This window comes from Chanodichthys erythropterus, chromosome 13, assembly GCF_024489055.1.
Source record: "Chanodichthys erythropterus isolate Z2021 chromosome 13, ASM2448905v1, whole genome shotgun sequence".
Lineage (NCBI taxonomy): Eukaryota > Metazoa > Chordata > Actinopteri > Cypriniformes > Xenocyprididae > Chanodichthys > Chanodichthys erythropterus.
Genome location: NC_090233.1, coordinates 11,560,387 through 11,581,901, shown reverse-complemented (window position 1 = coordinate 11,581,901; position 21,515 = coordinate 11,560,387). Strand labels below are relative to the sequence as shown.

At 34.9% G+C, this 21,515-nt stretch overlaps 1 protein-coding gene across 1 annotated transcript; it reads left to right on the top strand.

Moving 5' to 3' along the window:
- Positions 1–1,850: 1,850 nt before the first annotated feature.
- On the top strand, positions 1,851–17,392 carry rnf167 (ring finger protein 167). The gene is made up of 10 exons (XM_067407424.1): positions 1,851–2,085; positions 7,094–7,219; positions 7,434–7,514; positions 7,638–7,784; positions 8,699–8,786; positions 9,171–9,261; positions 10,238–10,343; positions 11,605–11,698; positions 12,095–12,175; positions 14,078–17,392. Exons 2-10 carry the CDS (start codon positions 7,133–7,135, stop codon positions 14,536–14,538), a joined length of 1,236 nt encoding a protein of 411 aa, XP_067263525.1. The 5' UTR covers positions 1,851–2,085; positions 7,094–7,132; the 3' UTR covers positions 14,539–17,392.
- The last annotated feature ends 4,123 nt before the right edge of the window (positions 17,393–21,515 follow it).

Below are 21,515 nucleotides of genomic sequence, written 5' to 3'. Positions count from 1 at the left end.
AGGCAAACCGTATTCCCCGTCTCTTTACTGATTGGTGGTTTACCCTTTATTTACCCTTCAAAAAATGTATGCATATACCATGAAGTGTAATTTTGATGACTACTTATAATATTGTAAATATTTACTACAATTGTAACTCTTACTATATTTCAGATTTTTTTTTTTTCTTAGTTTATTTTTTTAACATTTAATTAATTTGGCATTGGAATTTCCATCAAACTGCACTACCTTCATGAATCCCCAGGTGGATCCGCGTATAGATATACATATACGTAGATGCCTCATTCCACCGCTCCACACAGACACTGAAACGCCCGCCATCTTGCAACGGTCAGGGTGTTGTCACTCACAGTAAGAATCAATGATGGCACAACATTACGCAGCTTCTGGTTGTGAAACCGCCGAGATTTAAATTCTCGAAGAAATGGGATAACCTTTCACAGGTGAGAATGTGTTTGTGTTTTAATATGTAACTCAGTATTACATGTTTTTACTGTGGTGCTTTTAATGTTTTTTTACTTTTACTATGGCAACTTTTTAATGTCTTGTCAGCTGATGTCTTCATTTTGTTTAGGTTTTTATATATAGATATTCATCTAACTACAGCTGCAGATGCTGTCAACTTGTTCTCGAATGTTCACGGACCGCTCCAATATGGCGGACGGCTTTAAAAAAAACTTTAAAAACTACAGAATTCAACAGCAAGTTCTTGACACATTTTCACATTTTGTAAGTATACATTGAAACAACAATAATTAAAATAAAAAGAAACAATAAATGAACTTAAAATTAAAGGGCATCACAATATGTTAAATTCATTTAGCAAAGAGTTCTTTAGGCTTTTGACTTTATACAGATTCTAAATAAACATTAAAGGGTTAATTCACCCAAAAATGAAAATAATGTCATTAATTACTCTCCCTTGTGCCGTTCCACACCCGTAATACCTTCGTTAATCTTCGGAACACAAATTAAGATATTTTTGTTGAAATCCGATGGCTCAGTGAGGCCTCCATAGCCAGCAATGACATTTCCTCTCTCAAGATCCATTAATGTACTAAAAACATATATTATGAAGTAATGAGAATATTTTTGGTGCGCCAAAAAAACAAAATAACGACTTATTTAGTGATGGCCGATTTCAAAACACTGCTTCAGGAAGCTTTGGAACGTTTTGAATCTTTTGTGTCGAATCATGATTCGGAGCGCCAAAGTCACATGATTTGGCGGTTGACACACAATCCGAATCATGATTCGACACAAAAGATTCATAACACTCCAAAGCTTCCTGAAGCAGTGTTTTGAAATCGGCCATCACTAAATAAGTCGTTATTTCGATTTTTTGGCGCACCAAAAATATTCTCGTTGCTTTATAATATTGAACCACTGTACTCACATGAACTGATTTAAATATGTTTTTAGCACATTAATGGATCTTGAGAGAGGAAATGTCTCTGCTCCCTATGCAGGCCTCACGGAGCCGTCGGATTTCAACAAAAATATCTTAATTTGTGTTCCGAAGATGAACGAAGGTCTTGGGTGTAAAACGACACGAGGGAGAGTAATTAATGACAGAAGTTTCATTTTTGGGTGAACTAACCCTTTAAGTAAAACAGACGGTACATTTAAAACTAGGCTGCGGCTCAGAGATTATCTCATGAAACAGCCGTTATTGAGGCATCTATGTATATATATATATATATATATATATATATATATATATATATATATATATATATATATATATATATATATATATATATATCTATGGATCCGCGCATACTCGTTTGGAATCTCAGTCACTGATATCGCGATAATTCCAGTTCTCGCACTTCCTGTTGGCCTTGCAGAATTGTAAACAAATGTGAGATCGTAGTTCCACTAAGGGTCAAATCAGCCAGGCGTCCCGTGAAACCGATACAGATCAATGAGCTCTGAGCTTCGAGAAGGAACTTGTGGAAGAATAAGCGGCGAGTTACAGCGATTAAAGCTGAATCAAAGCAACGACGCGAGTGGAAGACATTAAGTTAGCTGTCCGCTCAGGAACACAAGTGATAAGCCAGCTAGCTGGCAGTCGCTTGAACAGTGAGTAAACCATTACAAACCCTCTAACTAACTGACACCTTGGCGTTGTTCCACTACAAATGACACTGATACGTTCTTTTCGAATATAATTTGTTTTTTCAAGAAGTAGTATAATATATTCAACGGGACAGCAGGAGTTTAAGTAGCTTCCTTCAAGTCGAGGGATGATAGATTTATGACGCAATTGTTGTATTTCGTACATTATCATAGTTAGGAATTCTGGGATTTTCTTTTAGTGCCTATTTTGTGTCTGTGTTTGTCAGTTAAAGAACGATAGATGTGGGGTGTTGGGTGTAATTAAGTTGTAATAGTTGGTTATAAGGTCCGTGTGCTGTTGCTCAGAAGCTTTAAAGTCTGCTAAAGCATTACTAGTTTAACTGATCTATGAGTTGACTGACTTGTGCCTTTTACTATTCCTCACAATTATCCAGGGCTTGGCAATAAATTGCGTAAAGTCATATGTCACGTCTTGAAGTCAGTAGTCATCGCAAACAGAAAAATTAACATGTTTTCACATGTGGCGTACCATAAAAAGGTGTGCATGGTTTTGTAAGCAATACACATTACGAGATTCTCACTATTTTAAGTAGAATAATGTTGATTATTAAACAGCAAAGTGATTTTAAATCTTCCATGCAGAAGAAATGCCACTGATATTAATAGGTTGGTGACAATAATCTCCAAACAGCTGAATAGTAAGCGATTAATCTGTCTTGTTGACTGTATCAGAATCATAGCTGAAAAATGTTCAACAACTCAAATAAGTTAATGTAAGCAATAAACATTAAGAGATTCTCACTATTTTAACCCTTATAAGGTCTTTGGGGTCTTTTTAGACCCCAAACGACATTTGCTAAAATAAAAAATAAAAATGTTATCCTAGTCCAAGTGACATGAAACTTTGTACAGTTGTTATCACTTTCTAGATCTACAAATAAAAATAAATTAAAACAAATAGAGCGATATCTTGTTTTTATGTTGGTGTAAAAAAAAAAAAGTAATGTTTTTTTGTAATTTTGTAACAAAATTGTTTTTTTTTTAAAAAAAAAAAAAAAACAATGTAATTTTACTGTTTTTACTTCATATTTGTGCAGTTTTGGAGGATTTATCATATCTTTTAAATTTATATAAATAACCTACTCAATAAAATATATATTTATTTTTTATACAAAAAAAGCTTTTTATGTAAAATTCATTTTATAAAAGACCCACTTTCATTCATAGGGGATAACATGGATAATATGACATGGTTTAGTGTAAGATTTTTGCCCATCTTTTGGAAAAATGCATTTTTAAAAGTAAAAAAAACTCACTTTTTCCAGTAAATGGCTGTAGAGCTCCACTATTGGCTATGTGCTATTTGACTAACTAAAATACATCTTTTCAAGTATTTTTCAGTTGGATTCATGTCTAAATATTATGAAATCACAATTATGACAATTAAAAGTTACTTTTTTTTTTTCAAAGTTTAGCATTTTTTGTACTGAAAAAAATACGGTCCTAATGAAGACCGCGCAAGGGTTAAGTAGAATAATGTTGATTATTAAACAGCAAAGTGATGTTAAATCTTCCATGCAAAAGAAATGCCACTGATATTAATAGGTTGGTGACAATAATCTCCAAACAGCTGAATAGGTGATTAATCTGTCTTGTTGACTGTGTGTCAGGATCCTAGCTAAAAAATGTTGCCTAGTTTCTTGTTTATTCAGGAAACAACTCAAATATCCCATTTGCAAATGTAGAAAGATTGTTCCTCATTTGAGCCACCAGCTAAAAACATGTTGGATGACTCTCAGGCACACCTTGCATTCATGTCTTATCTAGTGTTTTGTTTTTTATTGAATTGAAATGAATGCTCATGTTTGGTTTCTGAATTAACCCCATTAAGAGTAGATCTTTACACTGGCATTAAACCTGTGTTGTGCTTCTTCAGAGGTCAATGCAGGTTGACTAGAGAGATTAGTTTCAAGTTTGTTTTCTAGGCTCTCTTTTCCCTCATAGAATGTTAATTCTTCCTGTGGTTGGTTTCACTTCCGTGACTCATTTAAACGGCAGGTTCCTCACAGTGTCGTAACACTTGAAATCGCTTAATGGGTTAGTTATTTATCGGAAAGCTGAGTAGAGTGAAATTCTCGAAATGACTCTTAGATTTGATGCATTCATGTTAAGAGGGGTTTGTTTTTTAAGGAAGCATTAAAATAAACTGTCATTGAATGACACTTTTCATGTGTCTGTGGTACTTTTGCAAATAGTTGAGGATACAAGTCAAGCACTAAAACCAAATCTTGTGTATAAAGAATAATAAAAAAATGATTTGGAGGAAAAATGTAACTGCAATTATTGTAGACAAAAATCGTGATTGGGATTTGGTTTCCTGTGCCTGTCGGGCTGCACAAATTGGCAAAAACTTTTTGATTATACTGTATAGCAATATGGCTACAAAATAATAATAATAATAGCAATAATAACAAATGACAAATACTAAATAAAAGCAAAAATATGAAATATTACTATTGCAATATGTCACTCTAAAAAATTAGTATTTAAAAAAAAAAATTATTTATTATAACATTACTGTGAAATTACAATACTCACCCAATTATTACTCACCCTCATGCCGTTCCACACACGTAAGACCTTCGTAAATCTTCAGAACACAAATTAAGATATTTTTGTTGAAATCCGATGGCTCCGTGAGGCCTGCATAGCCAGCAATGACATTTCCTCTCTCAAGATCCATTAATGTACTAAAAACATATTTAAATCAGTTCATGTGAGTACAGTGGTTCAATATTAATATAATAAAGCTACGAGAATATTTTTGGTGCGCCAAAAAAAATAAAAAATAACAACTTAAATAGTGATGGCCGATTTCAAAACACTGCTTCAGGAAGCATCGGAGTGTAATGAATCTATGACCAAAAATATTCTTGTCGCTTTATAATATTAATATTGAACCACTGTACTCACATGAACTGATTTAAATATGTTTTTAGTACTAACAGCCGTTAGTAGTTGTTAGAGTTGAGATGTTGTTACAGTTTACACACTGCACCTTTAAAGCCTCTCTTCTGTTGATAAGTGCTTCTCATTACAAGTATGTGAAGATGGTTGGCACATGTTGTGTTCTTAAATTCTTAAGTTAAAGCGACCCAAAGTCAGAGCAGAGATGGAGTTTGAGTGGAGCAGCCTTTACTGTGAACCGAGACGCTGCAAACACTGGCGTATAATGAGCTGCTCACGTGTGAATGAACACGGTGCGCCGCTTCACTCTGAAACAGGCAGCGCATTTACTTAAATCACAACCTTTGCAATTTGCTAATCACAGTCATACTAAGCCATATCACAAGCTTTTCGTTTGTTTGTTTTTTGATAGTTTAACATGTTGTTTGAATAGACCTATTTTGTGTTCGCAAACAGCGGTGATGGTTTTTGTGGGCGGAGTAGGGCTGGGCGATATAACGAATGCTTTTGTCACGCGCATTTCGTCAGTAAAGCCGGTTCCCTGATTACCACAAAATCGCCATCCCCTGCTTTCAAATGGAGCGGCATTTAATAGACAGAGCCGTAGTTCACTGACAAGCTACGCAATATCACGTTCATTATTAAAGGCGATTCATCTGCGATAATGGCTACAAAATAATAATAATAGCAATAATAACAAATGACAAAGACTAAATAAAAAAAAAAAGACCAAATAAAAGCAAAAATATGAAATATTAGTATTGCAATATATCACTCTAAAAAAATAGTATTTAAAAAAAAAAAAGTATTTATTATAACATTACTGTGAAATTACAATGCTCACCCAATTATCATTTTCTGTCTGGTGGCAGAAAATGACAGTTCTGCAGTAGCATTCTGTGGAAGCCACGGAATAAAAGAATAAAAAAAAAAATGTAATTTCGAGTTTATATCTCACAATTCTGACTTTTTTCCCCCTGATATTGTGAGATTTAAAGTCCGAACTGGGACATATAAACACGCAAATGCAAGAAAAAAGAGTCAGAATTGTAAAATAAAAATATTATAGGCTATGTTTAAAAGTTATCTATGTAAAATGTTCATGCTGTAACTGCTATGTATGTCCCCTATAAACTGCATATGTGAATATTATGTAGACTTACTGTTTACATCAAATTCATGCTTTAATAGTAGACTAAACATCGCAGGTTTCATCTGTCCAGTCTGTGACTTGCAGATGTTTATGATGCCTTCCAAAGGCACTAAAAAACATTTTTCTCTTATTCTGTGGTTTTTGCTCCACTTTTTACAACTATTTTTCTTCCAACACTTTGTGCACGCACAGCTGCAAGTGACGCAACTGTGACGTCTGCTCCAAATTGGTCTATAGGAAACTATTTAAAAATGGGAAACTGTTATGGTCAGATCATTGAAGTCAGCATGTAATCTATCTATTCTCAGCTATGTATTTTGTAAATGCATGTTATATATTGTATTGTGAATGATTCTTTTTGTGCCTTTAAATATTTTTCTTTTTTTTTTAACATGGTAATGTATAATCAAAATGTCAAAGCTCATTCTTCTCTCTGGTGACGCATGCTGGACTTCTCCAGTAATTTAGTCCACTTTTTTTTTTTACGCTCTGATTTACACCACAGAGTGGAAGAAAAGATCTGTCACTACTTCAGTTTCATCAGCGACTTTAGCCCATTAGTGGGTCACTGCAGTGATATAAATAACACAGATAAAATCATTCATAACTCCAGATTTATTATTATTAGCACAGATCTCCCACATACAAAACTGCTGATAATCATGACTTCATCCTCAGGGAAGAAATGTTTTTTTCATGAGCTGATATGTGCAAGTTGTAAGTCAACATTTATTTTATAGTTATAAAGCTATATAAAAAAGTGATCTATGTATTTAACAGATTGAACTGTTTCTTGTATCCTTTTCTTGGTCTAATTTCTTTAGACATTGTACACTGAAAATGTAGGTGTTTTTAATGTTGAAGGTTTTAAAATCATGAATCTGTGTGCAGGTCTTCATCGCCCCTCATCAGGGCCCAGCCTAATTCAGGATGGTGTGTGTGGGGACTCTGGGTGTCTCGGTCCTTGTCTTATGCTTCGCTCTGGCACCCTCTCCTGGTCAGGCATATATATATGCTGTAAGTGTCTGCTTTCAGGATTATTAAGGCTTTAATTGGTTTTATAGGCATTTCAACTGTGTATAGTACAGTACATTTTCGAGTATTTGGTTGCACAAAATCTACACACTTCACCTTTCTACAATCAATATTAATTTTATAATATGGGTTGTTTGATTGCTTTATAATGTCTTTATACTGCATTTGCTAATGGCCTCTTTTCTGTTCCATGCAGCATTACAGTAACATGACCTCCATGCTGTTCGAAGATCTGCCTGCTCTCTTTGGCTCTCCTCTGCCAAAAGATGGACTCACGGTATTGAATCCCTGCTGCTGGACTTGTAGTTTTACCCAGTAGCTAAAATAACTGGATGAGAGTGACTGACTTCTTTCTTTGTCTCTCTCTCTCTCTCTCTCTCTCTCTCTCTCTCTCCCCCAGGGTGTGCTGGTTGAAGCAAGTCCTCTGAACGCTTGCATACCTATAGATCCTCCTCCAGTTTCTCCCACACCCTCCGATCCCACTACAAACAGCACTACAAAATACATCGTCCTCATTCGACGCTACGACTGTAACTTTGATATCAAGGTTAATGTTCCTGCACAGCAAGGCTTATTCCAAATTATATGTTATTATATGTTATATGTTTGACTTATATTTTTTAAGCAATATACCCTTGTGAAAAAGAAGTATACTTCAGCATACTTTAAAAAGAGACCTTAAGGAAATAATATACTTTAAAAGCATATACTTAAGTGCAAACTGAATGTAATGTTTTCAGACAAATGCATGTTAATTGAAAATATATTATAGTTTAAATTTATATTAAATGCAATTAGCTGAACTTTAGAGTGCTTTTTTGGCCAGTTTAAGTAGGACTTAAGTACATCTTTATATGTAACTTCATAATCACTTCTGTTTATGGTTAAAGTGTACTAAAAAAAAGTCATTTCTATTGAAACTTGTGTGTCATGGATTTAAATATATCTGTAATTACACAGTTGTAATAATGAAGTTGCAAATTAGTACATTTAAAATAAATAAACTTTAAATGTAGTGCACATTTTAAAAGTGTACTTAGGCGTACGAAGAATTAGTAATGAAAGTACTCTCTTTAAGTACGCTTAACTGCCCTTTTATTTCAGCAATATTATATAATCTGCATGTAGTTTTTTTTTTTTTAAATATACTTTTAAGATTTCAGGCACATTAAGTGCACATTTAATGTAAGACTTCGTTTTCACAAGGGTATATTATCTAGTGACAAGGCAGCCATCATAAAGTCAGCCATGGAAAAATAAAAAAAAAATATAGCAGGAAAGTACTTTTGAAGAACTGCCATTGAGGAAAAAGTATATTAATTAAAAATATATATTTTAAAAAGTGCTAACTATATCACAGACTGATAAGGCCACAGAAATGTCATGCATCCATACTTGTCTAGTCGATAATGAACAACAGAAGAAGTGAGCAATATTGTTTTGGTGTTTTTTGTCTTATAGGTGCTCCATGCACAGAGGGCCGGTTTCAGTGCAGCAATAGTTCACAACATGTACTCTAATTCACTTCTCAGTATGGGATACAGCAATGGTGAGATTGAAACACACATGCACTGCTTGTATTGAACAATTATGGGTAATAAACGCATGTGCACCTAGGTTTGTTTAATGTTCGTAGATATGGGTAGGCCCACAGAGAATCTGTCCCGAGTGTGGGTGAAATGTTATTGAGAATACTACACTCTTACTGATATAGCTGAAAACAATCAAATAAGATGCATTGGTAACACTTGATTTCAGTGGTCCACTTTAGACATTCTACTAACTATAAGTAACTTTGCAACTACAACTACCAATCAGAGTATTAGTAGCCTTTTTTAAAAAATGTAAATACAGTCCTTTTCAAATTGGTTTGAGACATTTGTTGTAAGACGTGTACTTTATCATCCTCACAATCTGTTTTGTTTCTGTTTAGACACCATCGCAGAGGAGATCGAGATTCCCTCTGTGTTCACAAGCTACTATGCCTCTCAAATACTGCGCAGCTTTATCATACCAGAGAAAGGGTGAGAATAAAACCAGCTACATACATTCTTACACAAAAATGGAATACAGATAGATAGATACATAAATACAACCAGTCGTTTGGACTCACCTACTCCTTTATAATTATTAGTATTCCTATACTTTTAGTCTAATAGTAAGTGGTCAAAACATATTCTAAAACATGTTACAATACAAACACCATAAAGTAAACATTGTCATAATTCATCAACAGTAGATCATAAGCAATCGCCTGACTTAAATGCACTGTATTCGTTTATTGGAAACTGCTCTAAAACCGCAAACCTGTAAAACGGGCAACAGAGCCACATTTTTACTTTGAAAGGGCATATCTCACATTTATTTAATGAAATCATTGGTTTAATTTGTAATAATCAAATTAAACCATATCGCTATTTCCAGCCCTGAAATGTAAGACCTCTTAAAATGATAATTATGACTTTTGTTATATCATTTAAGATACTTATAAGACCTGTGCACACATCTATTTTTAGTTGCAAATGTGAGTAAAATGCTTGCCCTGTCGAGCCCTGGTGTTGTAATTATGCAGTGACTGGAAATAGCCAACAAATCAAAATGTTATCTTATGTTATCTATTGTTATCTTATGTCATATCTTTTGTTTGAACTTTTTCAAAGTTGCCTCCCTTTGTGTAGTTTACAGTGAAAAAGAAAGTTTGATTTTCTTTAACTATCATCGTCTCCAACTCATCCACTTACTAAAAAGAAAAGAAGAAAAAAATTAAAACTGTTTATATTTAGTCATTTGTTGCAAAAAGTCATGCTTGGGCACATTTTAAATTTTTGTACAAATCTAATTTCAATCAGAGAGCATCACAATCATGTCCAGACATGTCCAGACTTCTGACTGGAATACACACATTTTGAATGACTTTATTCAGCTTACCAACCTCAGGGGCAAAGTTTGTTTATGCATGTTATTGTGTGCGTAACATTTTGCTGACCTACTTTGCTGCAGGGCCTATGTGATTCTGAAGCCTGAGTTCTCCTTTCCTCTGTCCTACTATCTCATCCCCTTCACTGGAGTCGTGGGCATGATCATCATTGTCATGGTCATCATACTGGTCAGTGTTGTTCCCTCAATGTGTACAAGAATCATGCATGGAATTACAGTCGGTTCTAATGATATGAAATGCTGTAAGATTTACTAGTGTACTAGTTGTTGTTTTCAATTACAGTGAATGGGAATTGCAGCTTTTTTTTTTTTTTTACTTTTAAAGGAATAGTTCACCCAAAAATGAAAATTCTGTCATCATTTACCCCCCCTCAAGTTGTTCCAAACCTGTATAAATTTCTTTGTTCTGCAGAAAAAAATACTATGGTAGTCAATGGGGGGTGAGATCTGCTTGGTTGCAAACATTCTTCCAAATATCTTCCTTTGTGTACAGCAGAACAAAGAAATTTATACAGGTTTATAACAACTTGAGGGGGAGTAAATGATGACAGAATTGTCATTTTTGGGTGAACTATCCCTTTAAAAAAAATACAAAAGTACTGAAAAAAGTAGTTTATAATAGCTTCAGCGCCCCTATGATGTCCAAAAATGTTGTCTAGGTCTGCAGCTATTTAGGATCCACAGTAATTTATGTCTTAAGTGAACATTAACAGTTAAGAAAGAAAGCACATGTGTATCAGTATATTAGATCAGTGCATTCGATCTTAAAGTGACAGCAGCCTAATAAACATTTATCTAAAATAGAAATCTTTTTTAACATTATAATGTCTTTGGTGTCACTTTTGATCAATTTAATGAATCCTTGCTAAATAAAAGTATTAATTTCTTTCATTTTCTTTTGTACACAGCTGTTTTCAACATTGATAATAAGAATAAATGTTTCTTGAGCGGCAAATCAGCATATTAGAATGATTTCTGAAGGATCATGTGACACTGAAGACTGGAGTAATGATGCTGAAAATTCAGCTTTGATCACAGGAATAAATTACATTTTAAAATATATTCAAATATAAAACTTTAATTTTAAATTGTAATAATATTTCACAATATTACAGGGTTTTTTTTTCTTATTTTTAATCAAATAAAATTTTTTCCAAATATCTTCCTTTGTGTACAGTAGAACAAAGAAATTTATACAGGTTTATAACAACTTGAGGGTGAGTAAATGATGACAGAATTGTCATTTTTGGGTGAACTATCCCTTTAAAAACATACAAAAGTACTGAAAAAAAGTAGTTTAGAATAGCTTCAGCGCCCTTATGATGTCCAAAAATGTTGTCTAGGTCTGCAGCTATTTAGGATTTGGAAAAGAGCCCATTATGCATTCATTGGTGGGTGATAATTTATGTTCTTCCTTCTGATTGGTCCAGATTGTGCGGTGCGTGCAGCACAGGAAGAGACTTCGGAAAAACAGACTCTCCAAAGAACAGCTGAAGAAAATCCCCACTCACAAGTTTGTTAAAGGTGAGAAAAAGAGTTTATTAATGAGTCAGTCTGGGTTAAATGCAATATAAGCTCTATGGACCGCATCTAGCATACTTTTTATTACCACAGGAAATAGTCCAAAAGTCCAAAATATGTCCAGGTTTGCAAACCAAACATAAGTTGGAGTCTAAGAAAAATTCCATAGCATAGCTTAAGAAATGTATTACAACTGCTAGTCACAAATAATAGAAGTTCAGCTATTTTCTATTCCATAAAATCATGTTTAGGTGCTCTAAAGAGAATAAAAAGCAGCACTGTAATCTCATATGTAGGAGTATACATCATATACTCGAACAAAGACTGATGGGTTCTGATAGCAAGCATGATTGTTCTGCTGGACCATCTAACACTTCAGTAATGCCATGTTTTTCTCAGGTGATGAGTATGATGTGTGCGCGATTTGCCTGGATGAATATGAAGAGGGAGATAAGCTGAGAGTGCTGCCGTGTTCACATGGTAAGTGAGCTGCTCAATCATCTGTGTGAGAGAAGTGTGTGTTTTAGTTGAATCTGTGTTGTTTTTATCCTCTGTCTAATAAGTGTATCTAAAGTATGGATTTCAAAGTTTAAGTGAAAGTAATTAAATGTTTTAGCTTGACATTACAATTGCTCGTTCTGATTTGTGTGATTTTGAAAACAAAACCCAAGATATGCAAAACCCAAGATTCAAATAAAAACGTTTTGGTTGATTTAATAAGCTTTTTTAACTACTGAGGACCTCAATAGTCAGTGTTCATAATATTTCACTATATAAGTATAGTTAAACAAGTACACACACATCAACCACCCTACTCTCTAAGATATTGGCTTTGGCATCGCCTATAAAAAAAAAAATCTGCTGATCACTATTCAGAACTTTTTTTTTTTTTTTTTTTCTTCTTAAATTTCATAAATCCTTCTGAGAAACAATCCTGCCGCTAAGCCACCAGAAGAAAACAAAAATCATGGTGGGTCTTGGTCTTTGTTGTGAGAAGTGGCATTTCACTGTGAGTCTGGCTTGAATTTGATGAATCAAGGGGAAAAATTAATTCAAATACAACAAGGGAATACTAATTAAGTAAATATTATGTAAAATAAATTTAATTGCAGAAATTATGCATGTGGTATTTAATTCAATTCAATTCACATTTATTTGTATAGCGCTTTTCACAATACATATCGTTTCAAGAAGGGAATAAATCCATTCTATTTACTATCTTTAAATGAAATGGTGTGATGTATATATTGACTTGGGGTTAGTCTTAATACTGTTCGAACATTTCTGCCACTAAACCACAAAAATCATAGTGGCTCTTAGGGATATCCGATATATCGGTATACATGATAAACTGATTTGTCAACCAGTAGAGATTTTGGACTATTGTCTCTATCGTGGTTGCTGTCACTTGACGTACCCGTCATTTCGTATCATAAAAACAAGTGATTTTAGTGCTATAAGCAGTGAAAGAGAACTTATTTTGGTATATTATGTGCGCACTGTCTGAGAGACGTACTCACATGATGCCGCTGCTCATAGAGCGTGTGGGTACTGAATCTTTTTGCCGCCTTATTGGGCATGAAAGTCAAAATGCCCATCTTTGCAAATATCCACAGTAATTTATGTCTTAAGTGAACATAAACAGTTAAGAAAGAAAGCACACGTGTATCAGTATATTAGATCAGTGCATTCGATCTTAAAGTGACAGCAGCCTAATAAACATTTATCTGAAATAGGAATCTTTTGTAACATTATAATGTCTTTAGTGTCACTTTTGATCAATTTAATGCATCCTTGCTAAATAAAAGTATTTCTTTCATTTCTTTAAAAAACAACAACTGTTTGTACACAACTGTTTTCAACATTGATAATAAGAATAAATGTTTCTTGAGCGGCAAATCAGCATATTAGAATGATTTCTGAAGGATCTTTTGGCACTGAAGACTGGAGTAATGATGCTGAAAATTCAGCTTTGATCATAGGAATAAATTATATTTTAAAATATATTCAAATAGAAAACTTTAATTTTAAATTGTAATAATATTTTACAATATTAGTTTTTTTTTTTTTTTTTTAATCAAATAAATGCATCCTTGGTGATCTTTCAAAAGCATTAACTTTCAAATGTTTGAATGGAAGTATATGTCATTATCATGAAAAAAAAAATTACTTGATATAAGATTTTGGTCATGTCGCCCACCCCTAGTGGCTCTCGATGTTTGTTGTAAAAAGTGAGCCTGGCTTAAATTTGATACAGTCAGGGAAGAAGGGATTTTCATTGTTTTCCACATCAGCGAAATGACAGAGTTATTTTTAGGTAGAGTTCATTTTTGTCCCTGTTCAGAATACCATAACCTGACTATTTTTGCTCCCATGATTCAGCTTACCACTGCAGGTGTGTGGACCCCTGGCTCACCCAAACCAAGAAAACCTGCCCGGTGTGCAAGCAACGCGTGACCCGTCCCAACCCAGAACACTCTGAGTCTTCAGATTCTGAGGAAGAGGCAGGGCCGCGTGAGGCTGGCGAGGAAGAGGAAGGAGTAATCAGTGAGGCCGATTCTGAGCGCACCCCTCTCCTTCGTTCATCCAACCCCGCGTCTCCTGCCTCCTCCAGCCCGCCTCCCAATTACGCCTCCACCGTAACGTCCCCGGCAGCCGTGGCTACGGTAACAACCTCCGCACAGTGCTTGCCGCACACACCGCAGCATGACGTGCCCCTCCTGGGCCAGGATGAGTACTGCTCACCCATAGAGGACTCAGATGAAGCTACTGATGATGAGGAGGGTCACCCCTCAGATAACGACACCACAGAGCTTATTGGACGCGGTGCTCTACGAGTCTGAGCCGTTGATTTAAAAACGGTCACTTTGGTTGTTCTAGGGATCCATTTTCTCTGATGTATATCACAGATTTTGGATTTTTACACCCCTTTTTTGAGATGCATTTTGTCTCAGTCCAGTCTCACTGAGATACACGTCCATCACACTTTTAGTTATAGCTAGTGCATCCAACACTAAACAGCATATGTGCAACATTTTACAGTTCCTGACAAAAATACACAGATTGGTGTGGTTCACAAAATCATTTGTTCTACTAAAATGTCCAAATCAGAGTTAAAGGTAATGTAAAAACTATTTGAAGTTGCTGACAGCGTTTCTTGACAAAATAGTCAATACATAAATAAATTAAAACACACCATTTACTCACCCTCATGTCATTCCAAACCCATATAAATTTCTCTCTTCTACGGAGCCCCGCACATGACATGCAGGGGAAAAAGTAAATCGTGCACATGATTTACTATTTATTTCCCTCGATTTATAAATCATGCACATGATTTACTATTTAGTTTCCTCAATTTGCACACGATTTACAATTTCTTTCCCTCGATTTGCTAAATCGTGCGCATGATTTATTAATTCGTTCCCTCGATTTATAAATAGTGTGCATGATTTAGCAAATCAAGGGGAACGAATTCTTGCGTACGATTTATGAATCGAGGGAACAAATTAGTAAATTTTTTTCCCCCTGCATGTCATGTGCTGGGCTCCGTAAAACACACAATTTATTTTTGTTTTTTTGCAGGATGTTTTGCAGTGTATGACAACACTGCACTTTTTATTTTTTTTATTTTTTTTTTTTTATAATCTGACACACCTATTTCAGGTGTTTGAGTCTCGACAAAACAAAAAAAGACCTGTCAAACCTGGACACGTGTGAAGCCTAAATATGTGGAAGTGCAAATGAGATTTTCTAACTGTGTTGCAGGAGCAGATTTTCAGTGAATGATGACTAGTTCATCCAAAAATGAAAATTCTGTCATCTTTTACACACCCTCATGTCGTTCCAAACCCATGAAATTTTTTTTGTTCCTTTAGAACACAAATGAAGATATTTTTAGTATTCTCCAAAACGTTAGCGCATTACAACAAAAAGATATTGTAAACCATATCCATCCATATGAATCGAGTGGTTTAATCCAAGTCTTTTATAGAGACACGATCACTTCATATGATGAACGGATTAAATTTAATTTAGTATACATAAACAAAAATAAAATACACTTGCTTGATGCACAAGAATCAATGAGGTTTGTTCTCAGGCATCTTGTGAGTAAAGTTTTCTCTTTTTTTTTGATGTGCTCTATGTATGTGCGTTGATCAGTGTTTTATGAGAATGAAAGACTAAATTAAATCTGTTCATCATATAAAGTGATCGAGTCTCTTCAGAAGACATGGATTAAACCGCTGGATTCATATATATTACTTTTACAATCTCTTTATGAACATTTTGAGGTGTCAAAGTTTTTGGTTTCATTAAAAATCTTCATTTGTGTTTCAAAGATGAATGAAATTCTTAAGGGTTTGGAATCACATGAGGGTGAATAAATGATATTTTTGGGTGAACTATGCTTTTAAATTCTGCTGTGTTCCTCGCACAAAGCTGTCATATGGCTTCACAAGATATAGAATGTAGCACATGAGTCATGGATTATTTTTATGCTTTTTATTGGTGATTTATTGTCTTTTTGTGAGCTTGGTTAGCTTATGAAAAAGAGCAGCCTCCTTTATAATGCTAAATTTCTTAGTTTGTGTTTAAAAAAAAAAAAAAAACTCCACAAGTGGGTGAGTAAATAAAATTTGTTGGTGGTTCTGCCCTGGTCACCATTTATGTGCAATACGGACAGGTTGCCAGTTTGTAAATGAATACTAATATTTTATTTATACCTACAGAGGTCGCACAGAAATGATTGCAGACTTCTGAATTAGCGTCTTTGATAAGTACATTATTTTATGTTATTTTTAGTAAACACCTGCATTGATCAACCTGTTTAAGTGATCAACTATACCATTCACACAGAATTCACTTTAAGAGCCTGATGATTTAGAATATATTTGGTTGGTTATTACAACAACAACAAAATCCTTTATAAACGGTTATTTTTTGTTATTTTCAATACATAAACTGACTTTCTGAACCAGTTCCTTGCAGATCTCCCTCTCCCTCTCTCTCTCTCTACATTATGTAAAGGCATTATTCTCTCTTATTTACAAAGATTGCAGTTGAAATAGTTTTATTATTGTTATTGATGCAAGCTAAATGGACTAACTTTGTTTAATATAGACATTTACCATTTAAATGCTAGCTGCTGTTTCAGATTTAAATTGGCTTTGATCATGATTGACGGTGTATAGACTTAATGGCAGTGTTTATTACCTTTTACTGTCCTCTTAGGTTCCATCTTTCATCTCAAATGATTAAGAACCTGTGTTGTCTATACTAAATAAACATGTGCCTACTTCAAATTTTCATTTGTAAATGTAACACCATCCATCTCTTCCTCTAAATCACTGATCGGTCAAATGAATATTCACTGTCACATGTCTGTTTTTCTTTCCCAAGTTTTATCATTGTGATTTTAGTTTTCAGTTTTTTGACATCACTGACATTGACATCACGCATTCAGATATATTTGTGTCTCCTTTTAAAAATATAAAGCAAATAACACTGTAACGAATCATAGGGTTTGCACCTGTAGTTTGCTGAAACAACATCTTTTATTATTATTTCTACTCTGTAAATAATGTTCAGTCCGTGTCTGTGTTTAATCATTGAGTGCTTCATTCTAATCGATTGAAGATTTATGTAGGATTGTACCATTGCTTCATTTTGTGCCATAAAAATAATTTTACTATTTCCCGAGTCAAATTTTATACTATGAGCTCCATTGAAAGGTTTAACAAATGCAATTTCATGCAATTAAAAGTCTTTATTCTGTATAGTTTGAAACAGATGAGTAAGCGACTGAACGCCGGTGGGCGGGGCCTATAGTGTGATGATGTATAACTATTCGCTGAGTTCATACTGTAAGGTTTTGGCCGTCTAAGATTGATTTTTTGGCTGTCTTTTGATAATTTTGTGAACCCTAATAGATTCCTCTGATCCTGGGCCAAAATCTGAAGACTTTGATCACTAGTTTGACATGTTCGCAGACAGCCGATTAATGACCATTGACAATTTTACCTCAGACCATATTTGAGCCGCAGTTCTGCAGTGTGACTTCTATGACAACCACCAAATCAAAAACCAGAAGGAGCGTGGAAACTGATGACACAATTGGTGTGATGTAGCAAATTAGCTCAAAGGGGAAATATTAAAGGGTTCGTTCACCCAAAAATTCTGTCATTAATTACGCACCCTCATGTCGTTCCACACCCGTAAGACCTTCTTTCATCTTCGGAACACAAATTAAGATATTTCCATTGGCCAAATCCGATGGCTCAGTGAGGCCTCCATTGACAGCAAGATAATAAACACTTTCAGATGCCCAGAAAGCTACTAAAGACATGTCTAACACAGTTCATGTGACTACAGTGGTTTCTTAATGTTATGAATCTTTTGTTTTGAAAAACTGGTTCAGAGAATGTATCAAACTGCCAAAGTCACGTGAACCATTGAAATTTTGAAGCGTTTCGAAACACTGATGACGTAACAAAGCCTCATTTACTGAAATCATGTAACTTTGGCAGTTTTGGCAGTACGCTCTGAACAAAAAACAAAATTCGAAACAAAAGATTCGTAAAGCTTCTAATCTTCAAGAAGCTTCATATTTTGTTTTGTTCTTTTGCCGCACAAAAAGTATTCTCGTCGTTTCATAACATTAAGGTTGAACCACTGTAGTCACATGAACTGTTTTAAATATGTCTTTAGTAGCTTCCTGGGCATCTGAAAGTGTAAATTATCTTGCTGTCAATGCAGCCCTCACTGAGCAAAAATATCTCAATTTGTGTTCTGAAGATGAACGAAGGTCTTACAGGTTTGGAATGACATGAGGGTGAGTAATTAATGACAGAATTTTCATTTTGGGTGAACTAACCATTTAATAATTATTCATAACTTATGATTAATTATGAATATTTGAATCAGTTAATTAGATTAACTTGATGTAGCTAAATTAACATTGCAATCAATCAGTTTGTCCTTTGAACACTCAGTATTGATTATTAATTAATTCTAAGAAAAGGGAATTTTTCATGGCCACAGAAAAATAATTATTTCTTAGCATTTACAGCGTTTAGAGCATGTAACAAGATCCAGATCATTTAAGTGACAATTTATCTGCAGGCAGTGAGTCAGAACCAAATATGTATTGTACACAAGTTTTATTAACTAAATCACAAACGCATCACTCGTACATAGGTAAGATGGAAAGTGACAGAATGATCCTGGAAATGGGTACAGGAAATGAAGCTATGGAGAAGAGTCATTTAACTAGGAAAAGAACCATCAGTCTCTGATTTCAAAACACATCAGTAAGAGGATTTTACAATATTCGATACTTGCATGCCTTTGCAGTAGAAGCAGTCTGAACAGGTTCTTGGTGATTCCGTGAATTGATGGTGTTGAAGTTGCAATCCATTTCTCCTGTACTGAATGAACCAACCATGAGATGTCTAGCATCAGTCAGAGGAGCAAGAGAGCAGGCAGAGCTGTGCGGCTCTTCAAAGTCTGGGCAAAGTCACACCGCTTAGGGTTGACCTAACCAATGAGAAAAGGAGGAATTTCACAACTGGAAATACCTCTCCAATTAATACAACAAACACACTGCATTCTATGAGGAGGTGACATACATAAAAGTGTGAGTCATGAAAAGAGCATTAATTTGATGAGACACAATATGCGTAAGGTTACATTAACTAATAGTTCACACATGCATAAAACAAAATACAATGCAAGAAACACTTTACAAGACAGTTATAATCATACACACAATGTCCTGGGATGCGTGTTCATTTATAGAACAGTTTGTCTGTAAATTGAGGCAGAAGAGTGTTTTTACAGGCATTGTGTCTTCCCTATGGACTCTGCTATTCCACGTGGCTACATTGTTTAGAGCAATAAACCATCTTATCAGTTGGTATCCATGGTTATCCATGAAGCCCTTGCCTAAGTTGGTCTTTTGGGGGAAAGGTCCAAAGACCCCAGAGTGAATTTTAAAGATTATTTGTCAAGTATACAAATAATTGCGTCTGATTTGTCTCAGTCATTACAGTGACAACAACAAACCGCATACTTCCTTACTATATAGTAGGTGGAAAACAGTATGTGACGAAGGAAGTATGTCCGAATTCACAGTAATAATAATAATAGAGTAGGAAAAAAGTTCCTGGAAGACTTTCTACTTCCAGTGAGATTCTGAAGTGTGCATTCGATGGACACTTTACTATACCATGAGGCCACGGAAGAGGATATGTGATTTTGGACGCAGCCCACCACTTGCTCCACACACACTTCTTCGTTTTTTTTTTGTTTGTTTGTTTTCTTTTTTAATTAAAGCCATGATTGAAATTAACGCTTGAGATTGATGGTACAGTCTGACAAGCAACAGTCATAAAGGACAATTACAAATCAGGATCATTCACTTGAATTTAAACATTTTATTCCTCAAAACATGGGATTTTTTTTGTTTTGTTTACATTGTAGATTTAGTGCAGTGCAGGTTGCACGTCAGAACGCCGACTCGATATTGGCCGACGCTGTTCACGTGAGCACCATGACGCATGAGTGTGATGCTAACGCAGGAGTCGGCAAATAATAGCTGTATCCGAAAACTGAAAAATGCTGCCTTCGGAGGACACATTTCAAGGTAGGAAGGCATCAAGGCACGTCCAAATCCAATGTTAGCTTCACTTCCTGTCTCCTGAGATACCTTCATCTGATCGATTTTTTAAGGCTGCATAGATGTATCCTTCGCTACCTTTGATATCCCACAATCCTGTGCGTTCCATTCTGTGACAGTTGAGCTAGAAAAACAAAAATGATGCCCGAAAGTTGCGTTTGCTGGTCAGTTTGTGTGTAAAGGTACATTTTTAACAAACAGTTTCCACTTTAGATGTCATCTCTAGCGAGAAATTTCTACGGCAGTAATTAAATATTTGTTTAGTTCTCACCACAGCTCCTATTTTGCTGTAGATCATTAACCCTCTACTGCACATGTTGATGGAAAATATTCCACATCATTTTTTGGTTCATTTGGAAACATTTTATTGATAACATATTTTTCGTTGCCTCAGGCCAAGGTTGTCCAATAATGGTACAGAACCATAGAGAAAATGATCATAAAACAATCCTCAGAGAGCAATGCAAAACCACATTTAAAAAAATGTCAAGAAATCATTAAGTAAAAAGGGAAAAACACTTAGAAAACATTGATATATTGAATTTGATACATGCACAGGTTTGTCTCATGTAGTTTGTCATGTCATATAATGTACTTCATGTAATAAGATTTCACTCTGTACGAAACTTCAAAAGCAGTTCTTCTCTGCTGTGAAACAGAGGTGTATGTTACAATTTTTGCACATCACTTTAGGTGTTCCTGCACACCCGCATCGTCCCTTCTTATAACACATTATTGTCAATGTGAGGTATTGTCCAAAACATCCTCGAAAAGTACCCCTTATTGCACGTTTCCCTGAGGCAACGAAAAGAAAAACTGAATTTCTGAACATGCAAAATAAAAAAAAAACTTCATAAAACCTGACAAAAGGCTTCTCTACGCCTTCATACACACACACATACTTTTTATGTACAGTTCATGTCATTTTAAATAAGATTACTAAAGCAAATAATCTTGCCTTCTTCTCACACCATGTGCTCCTGTGACCATGTGTCAGAACAGGATGTCCCACCTTCAAATGGTGCTTGATAGTGACTCCAGCACCCTACTGGACTGTTCTTTGGTACTTTCTCAACCTTTCTAATTGGTTGCAATCATTTAAAGAAAACTTTGTTGCTTGAGTGCAATGCTGTGCTGTAG

Coding starts and splice junctions, on each gene's coding strand:
- rnf167 (XM_067407424.1), top strand. CDS start 7,133: ATGGTGTGTGTGGGGACTCTGGGTGTCTCGGTCCTTGTCTTATGCTTC. Junction 8,787..9,170: donor CAGTATGGGATACAGCAATG/GTGAGATTGAAA, acceptor GTTTCTGTTTAG/ACACCATCGCAGAGGAGATC. Junction 12,176..14,077: donor AGTGCTGCCGTGTTCACATG/GTAAGTGAGCTG, acceptor CCCATGATTCAG/CTTACCACTGCAGGTGTGTG.